We start from the raw sequence: 12,881 nt of genomic DNA on the forward strand, positions 1-12,881 counted from the left end.
CTTTGTAAGGAAGAGCTGGAGCTGGTTATCCCGTGTGGGAAGTCGGGGGGCGTTTGCACCCGGGGTTTCTTGTGGAAAAATTAAACGGTCCCAAAATTAAACGGTCCAGGAGGGTGAGGCTGGTGAGGGCCCTCGGCAGGGTGGGGAAGGGATGCAAGGGGGAGTCCGAGAGTTTGGGTGGCCTTGGGAGTGGATGCCCGTGGGGGTGAGTGTCCCCAGGTGTGGATGTTCAGGGATTCGGGTGCCAGCGAGGGTGGGTGCCCCTGGGTTTGGTTCCCCACGAGGGCGAGCCTCCTCAGAAGTGGGTGCCCATGGGGCAAGCATCCCTAGGAATGGATTCCCGTGCTTTGTTCCCACGAGCAGGAGCATCCCTAGGGACGGGCGCCCATGGTTTCGGGCGTGAGTGAGGGTGGGAGCCCACGGCTTTGGCAGCCCACGAGGATAAGCATCTCTAGGGACGGGTTCCCGTGAATTTGGGTCTCCGCGGCTTTGGCCGCCTGCCGCTTCCCGTGCCCGGCGATGCTCCCCGTGCCCCGGAGCGGCCGGGCGGGGAGGGCCGGGGCGGTGCCGCTGCAGGGACCGTCCCTTTCCCTCGCTCCGCCGGGGCGGGCCGGGGCCGGAGCCGGGGCCGTGCCGGTGCCCGGGGCCGCACCGGGCGGGCGGGCGGGGGTCCCGGCGGTGCCATGGGGCCGCGGCGCGGGGCGGGCGGGGGGCGGCGCGGGGCCGTGGCACTGCTGTGGGTGGCGGCCGTGCTGTGCCAGCTGGGCAGCGGCAGCGTCCTCCGCCGCCGGCTCCACGCCGCCGGGGTCCCGCAGCGGCGGCTGAGCGGCGGCGAGCGGCGGGACGTGCAGCGGGAGATCCTGGCCGTGCTGGGGCTGCCCGGCCGGCCCCGGCCCCGAGCCCCCGCCCGCGCCCCCGCCGCCGCCGCGCCGCTCTTCATGCTCGATCTGTACCACGCCGTGGCCGGCGAGGAGGAGGAGGAGGGCGAGGAAGCGGCGGTGTCGCGTCCGGTGCTCACCGGGCTCAGCACGCAGAGCCCCCCGCCCGGCAGCGTCGTGAGCCGCGCAGACACCGTGGTCAGCCTCGTCAACATGGGTGAGAGGCGCTGCGGGGCGCCGGCGGCACCGGGGGTGTCGGGGACCACCGGGGGACACCGGGATGTGCGGGGCTTCGGGAGGACCGGAGCGCACCGGGACGCACCGGGGGTACCGGGAGGGGATACCAGGATGCGCGGACAGGATCCAAGAGGCTTTGGCTCCATCGGAGCGCGCCGGAGCGAACGGAGCTTGTGGAGGCACGGGAGCGCACGGAGACCGTCCAGGCGGCTCGGGCAGGACCGGGGGGGACCGGGGCGCACGGAGGGACCGAGGGGACAAAAGCAGACAGGAGCGGACGGGCAGGACCGGCGAGGAGGCGGCGGCTGAGCCCGCGCGGCGCAGAGCCGGGAAGGCACCGAGGGGACACCGGGGGACAGCGCCCGGCGCGACGGGCACACGGGGCTGAGCTGACCCCAGCCCGAACTCCCGCTCCGTGACTGTGGGACCGGCAGCTGCGAGCATCCCTCGGGCCCGGGGTGCTTTCTGAGGAACTCTTTTTGCCCAAAGTTAAGCTCAGTAACGAGGAGAGAAGCTGTGAGGGACACGGTGGCAGTGAGGGACGCGGGTGTTGGGTGAAAGTGGGCAGGATTAATTCCCAACTCCGTTTTAAGAGGGGAAATGGAGAAGGGGAATGTCCTGCAGCAAGGGGGAGCTGAGGGAGGCTCGTCCATCCTGCTCTCCCCATTTCGGAGGGCACAAGGGGCTCAGGACAGGCGGGACAGCAGCAGGGGGACCCTCGATGGGACGCTGAATCACGGTTCCAAATAGAATCCCCGAGGCTGCTCATCATTGCTGGAATCCCTTCCAGCTGGTTACCAGGCTCCAGCTCCAGCATCCCTCGCATTTCCAGGCAGCAGCAGAGCTGTTCCCAGCGCCAGCGGTTCCGCAGATACTCGGGGTGGATGAGTCCTCTCCCAGAGGAGGCACCGGCGTGGCCTGAGCCCAGTGGGATTTGCAGAGTTCGGATATGGAGCTTTTCCCTGCCACTGCTTGTTGCTTTAAGGGATGTTTGGGTGCTCCAAGCACAAAATCCTCTACAAACTCTGAGGATGGGGAGAATCCCTCCTTGGAGATTGGAGGCGGGGAGGGGGATCTGCACCCTTGGGAGGAGGTTTAGGCAAGGAAGGGGCTGTAGAGGTGTGTCCCACTCATTCCTACGGCCCCCCTGTAGCACGTGTGGGTGTGAGGAGTCTCCCTGGGACAGACCTAGGTCCTTGGGGTGCCCACAGGTGCAGGCACCCAGCACCCAACTCTGCTCCAGAGTCCTGAGGGAACCGGTGGAGCTCAACATCCTGGGAAAGCTGAGAGTGATGGAGACAAAAAAAATGAAGCACCAAACCCCCTCAGCACTTGGGACAACACCCAAAGCACCAAAATGGGCTTTAAAATGGTCGAGTTTGATGGCAACTGGAGTGGGATGCTCAGGGGAGCCTCTGAGAGGTGTCTCTGGTCCAGGGGTGCAGGCACAGGGGCACTGCTCCCCTTCCCAGTGCTCCTGGAGTGGCCGGGAGAGCTGGGGAACACAGCTCCAGCCTTCAATTTGAATGGCTTTGATTTCTGCGGCTTCATCAGTCCCTTCATGTTAATTAAATAAGGGATTTTTTTTTTTTTTTGTGGGAGAAGGCCAGCTCTCATTTGCATACATAATTAGCTGCACAATTATCCTGATGGGACATGCAAATGGGGTGAAGTCTGTGCCCCATTGGGCACTCGGACCTCTTTGCTCACAGCACCCCTGTGTGAGCCGGGCTGGAGCGTGGCTCCCGACGGCGCGCCTTGTTCCTGGGAAGGGGGAATGACAAACCTCCCTGGGGCACAAACACGGCCCAGGTTGGGGCACAGGGGCAGCCAGGCCCACTGGGCACCCCCAGCTGCGTTTGGTGATGGTGAATCCACCCATCCCATCCCTTTTGCTCCTCCTGGAGCCAGGATAAAGCCTGACCTGTGCTGTTTCCGTGTCCTCGCTGGAGGAGCCAGGCGGGATGTCGGGGCTTTAAGCCTGGGACCAGGATGGGCTTTGGGATTTCTCCTCAGGTGTGAGTCATGGATACGGGCAGCGTGTAATCGTGGAGCAGAGAGATTTGTAATGGGAAGGGGGTGAGGACACTCACAGCACTCCCGAGCCCCCCAGAGCACCACAGCACACACATCCCTCCTTTCCCCCCGGCTCCTGATTTATTGGAAGGTGTCCCTGCACGTGGCAAGGGAGTGGAATCAGATGGTCTTTAAGGTTCCTTCCAGCCCAAAGCAGTCTGTGATTCCATGTGGCCGGACTCTCCCCCGGCTGTTTTGGATGAAGCTGTGCCCACAGCCAAACACCTTCCTGGAAAATCCAAGGAGCACCGGAGGGGAAAATCAGGATTTTCCCACCCCTGGCTTCATTTTGCAGCCATTTGGGCCTCCTCTTCCGGGCATCCGCCTGAGAGCAGCCTGTGCCAAGGTGTCAGGGCTCTGTATGGACCCTCTCTGTGTTTTTTAATGGGAAAAACTTCCCAAATAAATCCCTGGGATCCACCTGTGCCAGCTCCCAGCTGGGTGTGTGTCGACAGGGGCCAAGGCTCTGTCCCAGCCAAAAGTAGACTGGAGGTGTCTAGAGCCCAGCCCCGTGTCCTGCATCGCCCAGTGCTCATCCCAGGAGGATGAAGGAAGCGCTCATGAGGCAAACTGGGAGTCTGGATGTGCTGGGATGACTCCTAAATCCCTCCCCACTTCAGAAGGCCTCCAGAGCTTGCTTATATTTTCCTGCTTGCAAGTGGAGGACAGCATCTTCCCTGCATCTCCTTTAAACCTATTTTGGGATCCAGAGCACTTGATGTGGTTGAATATCCTGACATTTCCTTTTAATTTGGTGTCTGAAATGATCATGGGGACCCATCGGGAGCAGCCAGGACCGGTAATTACAACTGAAGCACAGAAAGTGCACAATGAAAAACGTGCAGCTAAGAATAACCTGGGGAGCAGGAGGAAGGGTGGGATCTGGGAAGAGATCTGGGAATGCTCAGGGATTGGGAGACACCAGGAGGCTCAGCTGAGGTGGAGCTGGGCAGGGGAACGGCCCCAAGGCCATGTGTATTGGTGTATAATAACTTTTATTTTATTTTCTGGGGGGTGATGGCAGTGCAGAGCACAGGGGGGACATTCAGCTTTGGGAGAAGATGCAGCAGCTCCTCGGGATCACGCCAAAGGAGGGGGAAAGGAGAGCAAAGCGCTTGGGTTGGGTTTTTTTAGTGCGTCTCCTCTGCAGTCCGGATAATCCGCCCACAGATAATTGAGGGTTGGTGGTGCGGCTGAGTCAAACCCGAATCGGGGGCAGGTTCCCAGGCACCGTGGGCTCCCCAAACCCGCCGGGGGGCACCCCCAGAACACCCCCAGCAGCATCTGAGCGCCCACAGCTCTGCTGGGGACCCGCTGGCTGCTCGGGGGGAACTGCACGTTCTAAACCTTTTTTATTTTAGCAGCAAACACGGCGGTGTTGAACCCTCTCCAAGCTGCTGTTTTTGTTCCAGCCGTGGCACAGAAGGGGAAGCTTCTCCCTCGGTTCTCCCCCTCCAAAGGGGTTCCCTTTTTTTTTTCTCCCTGAAGAAGCAGAGAATTCAGGGATTGCTCCCAGGATTTCATCCCAAACACAGACAGATTTCTGTCAGACCCAGCTAATTCGATTCATCAAGGAGCTCAGTTAACTGCAGCCCCTTTAGCATTTGTCCTACTGCCGAGGCGTCCCTGGGCTCCCCTGCCACCAAATCCCCTCCTCTGCTTCATCCCTGGACCCCTCCATCACCTCCACAGCGACAGGAAGTTTTCATTAGAAATTTTAGCGGAGGCTTTCACTCTCCTCTAGGGGCAAAAATCACCTTTTTGGCTTTTTTTATCTTCTGTGGGGTCTCTGTGACCTCCTTGGCCCTGACAAAAAAATCCCTCTGCCTTTCCCTGGGTGAGGGTCCAACTACAACCAAAGATTTGGGAGCAAAGGGGTCACCCGAGGGGACACCACTCTGTGCCTGAGTGCCCCTGCACCGACCGTGGGACACCCACTGCGGGTCAGGGAAACGGAGGCACCTCCTCTGCTTGTGCTCTGGGGGGAATTTAGGGATTTTTGTGAGCGCCACAAGGCTTTGGCAGCACCGATAATCCAGGAGAATAAAACCAACCCACGATGGGATGGTGGAAGGGATGGAAAAGAGGGAAGAGGCGGAGGGGTTGCAGAGGGTTTGGGGGGCTCCGTGTCCCCCTGAGGGGGACAGGGCTCGGGTCAGGTCCCACAGCATCCTCCTGCTGCAGCTGGCAGCCGCCCGCCTGAGCAGGAAGCGCTCTCCGCATCCGCCCCGCCCGCCCCGGGCTTTTTATATCACACAACTTGTGGTGAGGCCGGGAGCTGGAGGGAATGTGGGATTTGGGGGGTGGAAAAAAAAAAGGAAAAAAAAAAAAAAAGTCAAAAGGTTTGTGGGAACATGAGTAAAATCTTGGGTTTGGAGGGATGCGGCACTCCCTCCGTATAAATGGGAATGGCAAGTTTATGGTGGGTTAAATTTGGGATATTCCCCCCCCGGAACTGGTTTAAAAAATGCATTAAAAACGTTTATTTTTTTATTTAGTTAATTATTTATTTGTTTTAGTTTTAAAATTGGTTGCGTTGCTTCTGCGCCTGAAGCAGGAGAAGCTTCAGTAATATTGAATCATATTTAATCATAAACTTAATTACGCTCAGACTGGAAAGATTGGGATATTTTAAAAGAATAATTTGAAGCAAATAATTGCACATTATCAAAACTGTGGGGGCTGCATTGCCATAGAGAAAGGAAGGTTTATCCTTTACAGAAGAACAAAATAAAATCAGATTTTTCCTGTCTCTGTGATGGAGAAATAAGATGTTTTCAGGAAAAAGGGAAGGTTTTTTACCGAGCAGCAACCTGATAATCTCTCCCCAACTCCCCAAAAACACACAGAATTTATCTTCACTTGTGGATAAATTTTTACTTGTAGACAAATCTTTACCTGTGGACTGTGATATCCGGTGATAGCCCTAATGAGCCCTGGGCTTCTCTGCTGCAAGAGAAGTTTGGAAAACCCCAATTCCTGCTCCAGATTATCTTGCTGACCCCCAAAACCTCAAATTTTTTGCCTGTGTTTGTCACAAGCTGCAGCCCCCAAAGCACGGCACATTCTCTGTGCTCCTCCCATAGCCAGCATTAGTGGTTTTAATTTAAATTTTAATTATTTTTATTTTAATTAATAAGAAAGCAAGAGGGCTGGGAGGTGGGTTTACAGTGAAACAAATTGCAGAAATAAGGGGAGGCTGCATCCAGATTCAAACTCTGAGGAGGTGGGAATTTCCAAATGGGGTTTGGGGTTCGTCCCCAAAATCCATTTGGTGGGATTCAGCGGGGAGATTCCAGGCTTGGATCAGCCATCCCTGACCCCTTCTGCTCCACAGTGGAGCAGGACCGGGACCTGTTCTCACCCAAGCCCTACTGGAAGGAGTTCAGGTTCGACCTGACCCAGGTGCCGGCGGGAGAGGCCGTGACGGCCGCCGAGTTCCGCATCTACAAATCCCGGGGCGTCCCTGGCCACGCCAACAGCAGCCTCCACGTCAGCATCTACGAGGTGGCTGCCCAGCATTCCAACAGGTGACGGGCTGGAACGGCGGGATGGCGGGAAGAGAGTGGGAATGGGGAGAGGGCGGTGGGAATGGGGAGGAGGGCGGTGGGAATGGGGATGAGGGCAGTGGGAATGGGGAGAGGGCGGTGGGAATGGGGATGAGGGCGGTGGGAATGGGGAGAGGGCGGTGGGAATGGGGAGGAGGGCAGTGGGAATGGGGATGAGGGCGGTGGGAATGGGGATGAGGGCGGTGGGAATGGGGAGAGGGCGGTGGGAATGGGGAGGAGGGCGGTGGGAATGGGGATGAGGGCGGTGGGAATGGGGAGGAGGGCGTTGGGAATGGGGATGAGGGCGGTGGGAATGGGGATGAGGGCGGTGGGAATGGGGAGAGGGCGGTGGGAATGGGGAGGAGGGCGGTGGGAATGGGGATGAGGGCGGTGGGAATGGGGATGAGGGCGTTGGGAATGGGGATGAGGGCGGTGGGAATGGGGAGGAGGGCGGTGGGAATGGGGATGAGGGCGGTGGGAATGGGGAGAGGGCGGTGGGAATGGGGATGAGGGCGGTGGGAATGGGGAGGAGGGTGATGGGAATGGGGAGAGGGCAGTGGGAATGGGGATGAGGGCGGTGGGAGCGGGCGTGGCGTGAAGGGTGTGAGGTGATGGGGATGGGATGCAGGTGAAGCGGGGAATGGGGGTCAGGATGAAGATGATGGGGATGGGAAAAGGTGTGGGAATGAAAAAGATGGGAAGGGAATGGGAATGAAGATGATGGGAATGGGGGTGAGAATGCAGGGGGTGGGGACAAGGGTGAAGATGAAGGGAAAGGTAATGGGAGTGGGAATGGGAATGGGAGTGAGAATGGGAATGGGAGTGGGAATGGGAGTGAGGATGGGAATGGGAGTGAGTAAGGGAATGAAGATGGGAATGGGAATGGGAATGGGAATGGGAATGGGAATGGGAATGGGAATGGAAACAAGGTTGATGGGGATAGGGATAGGTACAGGAATGGGGATGAAGGTGATGGGAATGGGGGTGAGAATGCGGGGGATGGGGATGAAGATGATGGGGATGGGAACTGGGATGAAGATGGTGAGGATGGAGACAGGTATGGGGACCAGCCCCGGGCTTTCCTTCCCACCCCACCCGGAGCGGCACCGCCGTGTCCGGCTGCTCCCACACTTTCCCACAGGGCAGTGCCACGCCCTGGCATTTCCACCTGGGAGGGGAGGGAGCTTTTCCCAAGGCAGCTGCCAGGACACCCCCATCGTGTCCAGCACAGCCGGTGGCACCGAGAGCCGGGATCTGTCCAGACACAGCTCCGAGGAGTCATTTCCATTAATTATCCTTCCTGCTGCAGCCCTTTGGGTGCTGTTGCTCAGCTGCTCCTTTTCCCCCTGCTCCTGCAGGGAATCGGACCTGTTCCTGCTGGATGTGCAGGATCTACGTGCTGGGACAGAGGGCTGGCTGGTGTTTGACGTCACGGCCGCCAGCAACCACTGGTCAGTGGATCAGAAATACAACCTGGGGCTGCGGCTCTACGTGGAGACTGACGATGGTGAGTCTGCCCCACCTGCCTGCAGCATCTGGGGCCAAATTCCCTGGAACTGGAGTCCTCTTGGTGCCGTGGGATGTGGTGTGTGTGTGCGGGGGTGTTGATCTCGGTGCAGTTTTCAATTTCCAGCTGTGATGAGTGCCAGTGGTCTGGGTTTGCCAGTTCTGATGGCTTGGACTGTAATTAACCCTATTAATGCTTAATGAACTCCTTACCTGGAGGGGTCTCCTGTGTATGTGGCAGAGGATTAACCCTCTTTTCCCCATGGGATTAAATCTGCTCCAGCAGTGCTTTTTCCAGGTGGGAAGGCACACAAAAAGCAGCTCCTCTTCCACGGGAGGAGGAATCCCAGCCAGGACCTCCACATCCATCCCGTGCCCTCCACAGGGGTGAAATCAGTTTTAATCCTCGAATAGTCCCTTGTGACCATTTTGTGCTGGAACAGGATCCTCAGGGGGCTCCTTGGGATGCCAGAACCGCAGCTCCTGCCGCAGATTTCCTGTATTTTTAATCTCTGCTTTAACCAAACGAGTTCTGTTTGAGGACAACCCCAGCCACGGTCCTGTCCCCGCAGGGCACAGCGTGGATCCGGGCTCGGCCGGGCTCCTGGGGCGCCGGGGGCCCCGCTCCAAGCAGCCCTTCATGGTGACATTTTTCCGGGCCAGCCCCAGCCCCTCCCGTGTCACACGAGCGGCCAAGCCCCCGAGGAGGCGGCAGCCCAAGAAATCCAACGACCTTCCCCACGCAAACAAGCTCCCGGGGATTTTTGGTAAGGTATTTTCTGGAGGAGGAGGGATCCGCTATGGAAAACACGAGGCTGTGCTTGTCAGCGCCTTGAATTCCCGTGTTTTTGGCCCAAGGGAAACGGCAAAAATTTCTGAGGTTTTAGGACTGGAGGTTTTTGCAGTTTGGGAGGTGTGGGGAGGGTTTGGGTTGGATGCCCTCAAGGAAATGGTGTTTTCTGAGCGTGTCAGGATTACTGAATATTGGAATTTTTGCCTCATTGCCCTTGGCTTCGGAGCCCTGGGAAGGTGTCACAGCTCCAGCAAGCTCAGGCAGGAGGGGAGCAGGAATGCCCTGGAACCACTGAGTTTGGGGAACCCTCAAAGTGAGCAAAGCTGGGGTTTAGCCCTTCCAAGACCAGATTCCTTCACCCCGATATTGGAATATCAATTTACAGGCCACTGGAGCTGCTTTTCCCTTTGTGCAGCAGAACAAAGGCCGCTCTCCTCTGGTTCTCCTGGGCTAATCCCAATCCCAGCGGTGTATCCAGCCTCTGAGGGGAGGTGACTGCAGGGGAAGGCAGGGATGGGGCATTCCAGGGCTGAAATTTTCCCCATTTCTCCTTTTCCCACAGATGATGTCCACGCCACAGATGGGCGGCAGGTCTGCCGGCGCCACGAGCTCTACGTCAGCTTCCAGGACCTCGGCTGGCTGGTACTTGTCCACTGGGAGAAGTAAATGACAAAGAAGCACCCCCATCATTCCATTCCCCCACACTGGGCTCCCTCCCAGGCTGGATTCTCCTGCCCATGAAACCATCCCGGGAGCTGGGAAGGCAAACACCATCTGCCACAACCCCAAACCCCACCGGTGACCCCAAACAACGCAGGGCTCGGTCCAGAAAATCAAAATAAACCCTTGCTGCTGGCACAGCCACGCGGGGAGGAGTTGGATGAGTTGTTTATGCGGGTGGGGGATGGATGAGGGGGCACAGAAGGGTGAAGCCCTCGGTGTAATCCCTTTTTTTTGTGTTTGCAGGACTGGGTGATCGCTCCACAGGGATACTCAGCCTACTACTGCGAGGGGGAGTGCGCATTCCCGCTGGACTCGTGCATGAACGCCACCAACCACGCCATCCTGCAGTCCCTGGTCAGTGCCGGCCCCGGGGGGACACTCAGGGTCCTGGGGGCGGCAGGAGCCCGGCGGGTCCTGAGGAAGAGCTGGGATTTGGGGATGAGCACGGCTGGTGTCAGGGTGCTTAGGTGGGAGGGTGCAGTTGGGATCCTGATTGAAATAAAAATTAGTGGGTGAATGCACATCTGGGTGGGTTCACGCCCCTCTGGATGGGCGCTCTCACATCTGGGTGGGTGCTCTCACATCTGGACGGCTGCTCACAGCCTGGCCCCCACCACAGGCTCATGGGAGGTTCCAATATGGAATTGGAAGGAGAGACCCAGAGTGAGGGCACAAAGCTCTGTCCCCCTCATCCTCATCCTCTGGATTTCTTAATTCAGTTTCACAAAGCCACACCACATTTACTTGTCCAACAGTAATGAGAGAAATTTCAGTATTTTCCAGAGAAATGATTTTCTGACTGACACGATCCCGCTCCAGTTACACAGCTGGGGCAAGAACTGATGATTTCTGACAGGTTAATGGTCCCTCTCCCCTGGCTGCGACCTGGGGAGCAGGGACAAACCCTGGGCACCCCAGAGCCCCCAGCTCTTCCCAAAACACTCCATGTCATCCCTGCATGCTCCTCTCCAGCTGTTTCCGAGGGTTTATCCACAGCCCCGGCCCCCGAACGTTGGGCTCAGCATATTCCGAGCAAGAAAGCTTTAATGCCTTGGGTTTTCTGTTGGGTTTGTTTTTTCTGTTGGGTTTGTTTTTTTGTTGGTTGTTTTTTTTTTTCTCCCCAAACCCACCCCACATCCCAGCCAACGCTTTAATTTCTGGAATTTCCTGCCCTGTGAGTGTTGGGTTTCCCGGTGGCAGAGCCACCGCGGCTCCGGTGCTCGCGGTTAATTACAGGGAGCGCCGAGCCCTCGGCCCAGCCTTTGAAGGTGTCGCCTGGCGGGGTTTAATTTCAACATTAACGCAGCTTCCAGGGCCCATCCGGGGACTGAGAACCACCCTGGCAGCAGCAGGGAGGGGCCCTTTTTCCCCCCTACGCCCACCCACCACCCCTAAACCCAGCGCTGTTCCCAAAAACGGAGCCGCTCGGGCAGGATGTGAATCACCTGGATCCGGCCCTTCTGGGAAGCGCCGGGGCAAAGGCGGCTGCGGAGCCGTGCCAGCCCCAGCCTGAGCTGCAAATAGCAGGGTTGGACAGCAAAAACACCGGACTTCCGAGCTGGGAGAGCTCGGCTGCCCCTGCCATAAATTAATGGCACATGTCGGGGCAGCCAGCCTCCCTCCGGCTGCTCCCTGCAGGGAAACACCGGGATAGAGCGTGTCCCGAGCAGGGGAAAACGATCCCAGAGCGGAGTCGTGTTCACAGAGGTGTTGTGGACTTTAGGTTTGGAGTTTGGGGTGGAGAATCTCTGTTGGACAAACAGCCAGGGCCCCCCGCCCACACCGGAGCCTGACCCGAGCTGTGCTGATTTATGGGCTGGGAGGGTTTTAAGTCATTTGTCTATTTTTGTGAGAAAAAGGGCCCTGAAATCCCAAATTAATGAAGGGGCTGCCTGGCCCAGGCAGTGCCATGAGCCCTGATCCAATATAAACCGCAGCAGGGAGTTTAGAATAAATATTTTTGCAAAAAGATGGAAATAATCCCCCCATTCACCCAGGGGTTTTGGGTCGGTCTGACACTTTTTCTGTTGCCTGGAGCCACATTTGCTGGTGCTGAAGGGCTCCATCCACGCCCCCAGGTCCACCTGATGAAGCCTGAGGCCGTGCCCAAGGCGTGCTGTGCTCCCACCAAGCTCAGCGCCACCTCTGTCCTCTACTACGACAGCAACAACAACGTCATCCTCAAGAAGCACCGGAACATGGTGGTGAAATCCTGCGGCTGCCACTGACGGACAGGTCCCACTCCCACCCGAGTGTCCCATTCCCACCCCCGAATGTCCCACTCCCACCCGAGTGTCCCATTCCCACCCGAGTGTCCCACTCCCACCCGAGTGTCCCATTCCCACCCGAGTGTCCCACTCCCACCCGAGTGTCCCACTCCCAGCCTCGAGTGTCCCATTCCCACCCGAGTGTCCCATTCCCACCCGAGTGTCCCATTCCCACCCGAGTGTCCCACTCCCACCCGAGTGTCCCATTCCCACCCGAGTGTCCCATTCCCACCCGAGTGTCCCATTCCCAGCCTCGGAATTCCCTGTCCCCCCCATTCCCACCAGAGCAATGTCACCCTGGGTTTCTGCTGCACGCATGGAAGAGAAGCTTTGTGGGCTGCATCAGGGCAAAATCCATTAATTATAATAATTAATAATAATAATAAAAACCAAAAATAAACCCCTCCCACCCCTTTCCAGAAGCGGATGTAAATAATATAAAACTTCCTTTCTCTAATCCTGCCTGATGAGACACATAGATATATACAAATATACATATATATATATATAGGAAAGGATTTTCGGCCAATTCTGTTTTGTCTGTAACTGATTTGTTTTCCTTGTGGTGGAGGCAGTTTTGGGGGGAGGCAGCATCCAGGATGCTCTGGGACTGAGCTGTTTCCAGCTGTGCATTTCTCCATTAACCCACCTCTTACCCAAGCAACGCTTTTAATTCCCTTAATGAAAATATCATCAGCCAATTAAGCAGCTGGCTGACTAACCCCCTCCTGTTTACCCAGAGTTCACCAAACTCAGCCAGTTGGAGAAAAAAAAAAGAAAATATCCATATTGAGCTACAGCACTGTTATAAAATAAACGCAAAGTTTGGAAAGTAAACACGGAGTTTCTCTCG

The 12,881-nt window shown here is 57.3% G+C and overlaps 1 protein-coding gene across 1 annotated transcript; it reads left to right on the top strand.

Moving 5' to 3' along the window:
• The first annotated feature begins 683 nt into the window (after positions 1-683).
• LOC120762993 (bone morphogenetic protein 8B-like) lies at positions 684-12,447 on the top strand. The gene is made up of 7 exons (XM_040085965.2): positions 684-1,095; positions 6,529-6,721; positions 8,098-8,246; positions 8,818-9,012; positions 9,601-9,680; positions 10,005-10,115; positions 11,840-12,447. Exons 1-7 carry the CDS (start codon positions 684-686, stop codon positions 11,987-11,989), a joined length of 1,290 nt encoding a protein of 429 aa, XP_039941899.1. The 3' UTR covers positions 11,990-12,447.
• Positions 12,448-12,881: the final 434 nt, after the last annotated feature.

This window comes from Hirundo rustica, chromosome 25, assembly GCF_015227805.2.
Source record: "Hirundo rustica isolate bHirRus1 chromosome 25, bHirRus1.pri.v3, whole genome shotgun sequence".
NCBI classification, from domain to species: Eukaryota; Metazoa; Chordata; class Aves; order Passeriformes; family Hirundinidae; genus Hirundo; species Hirundo rustica.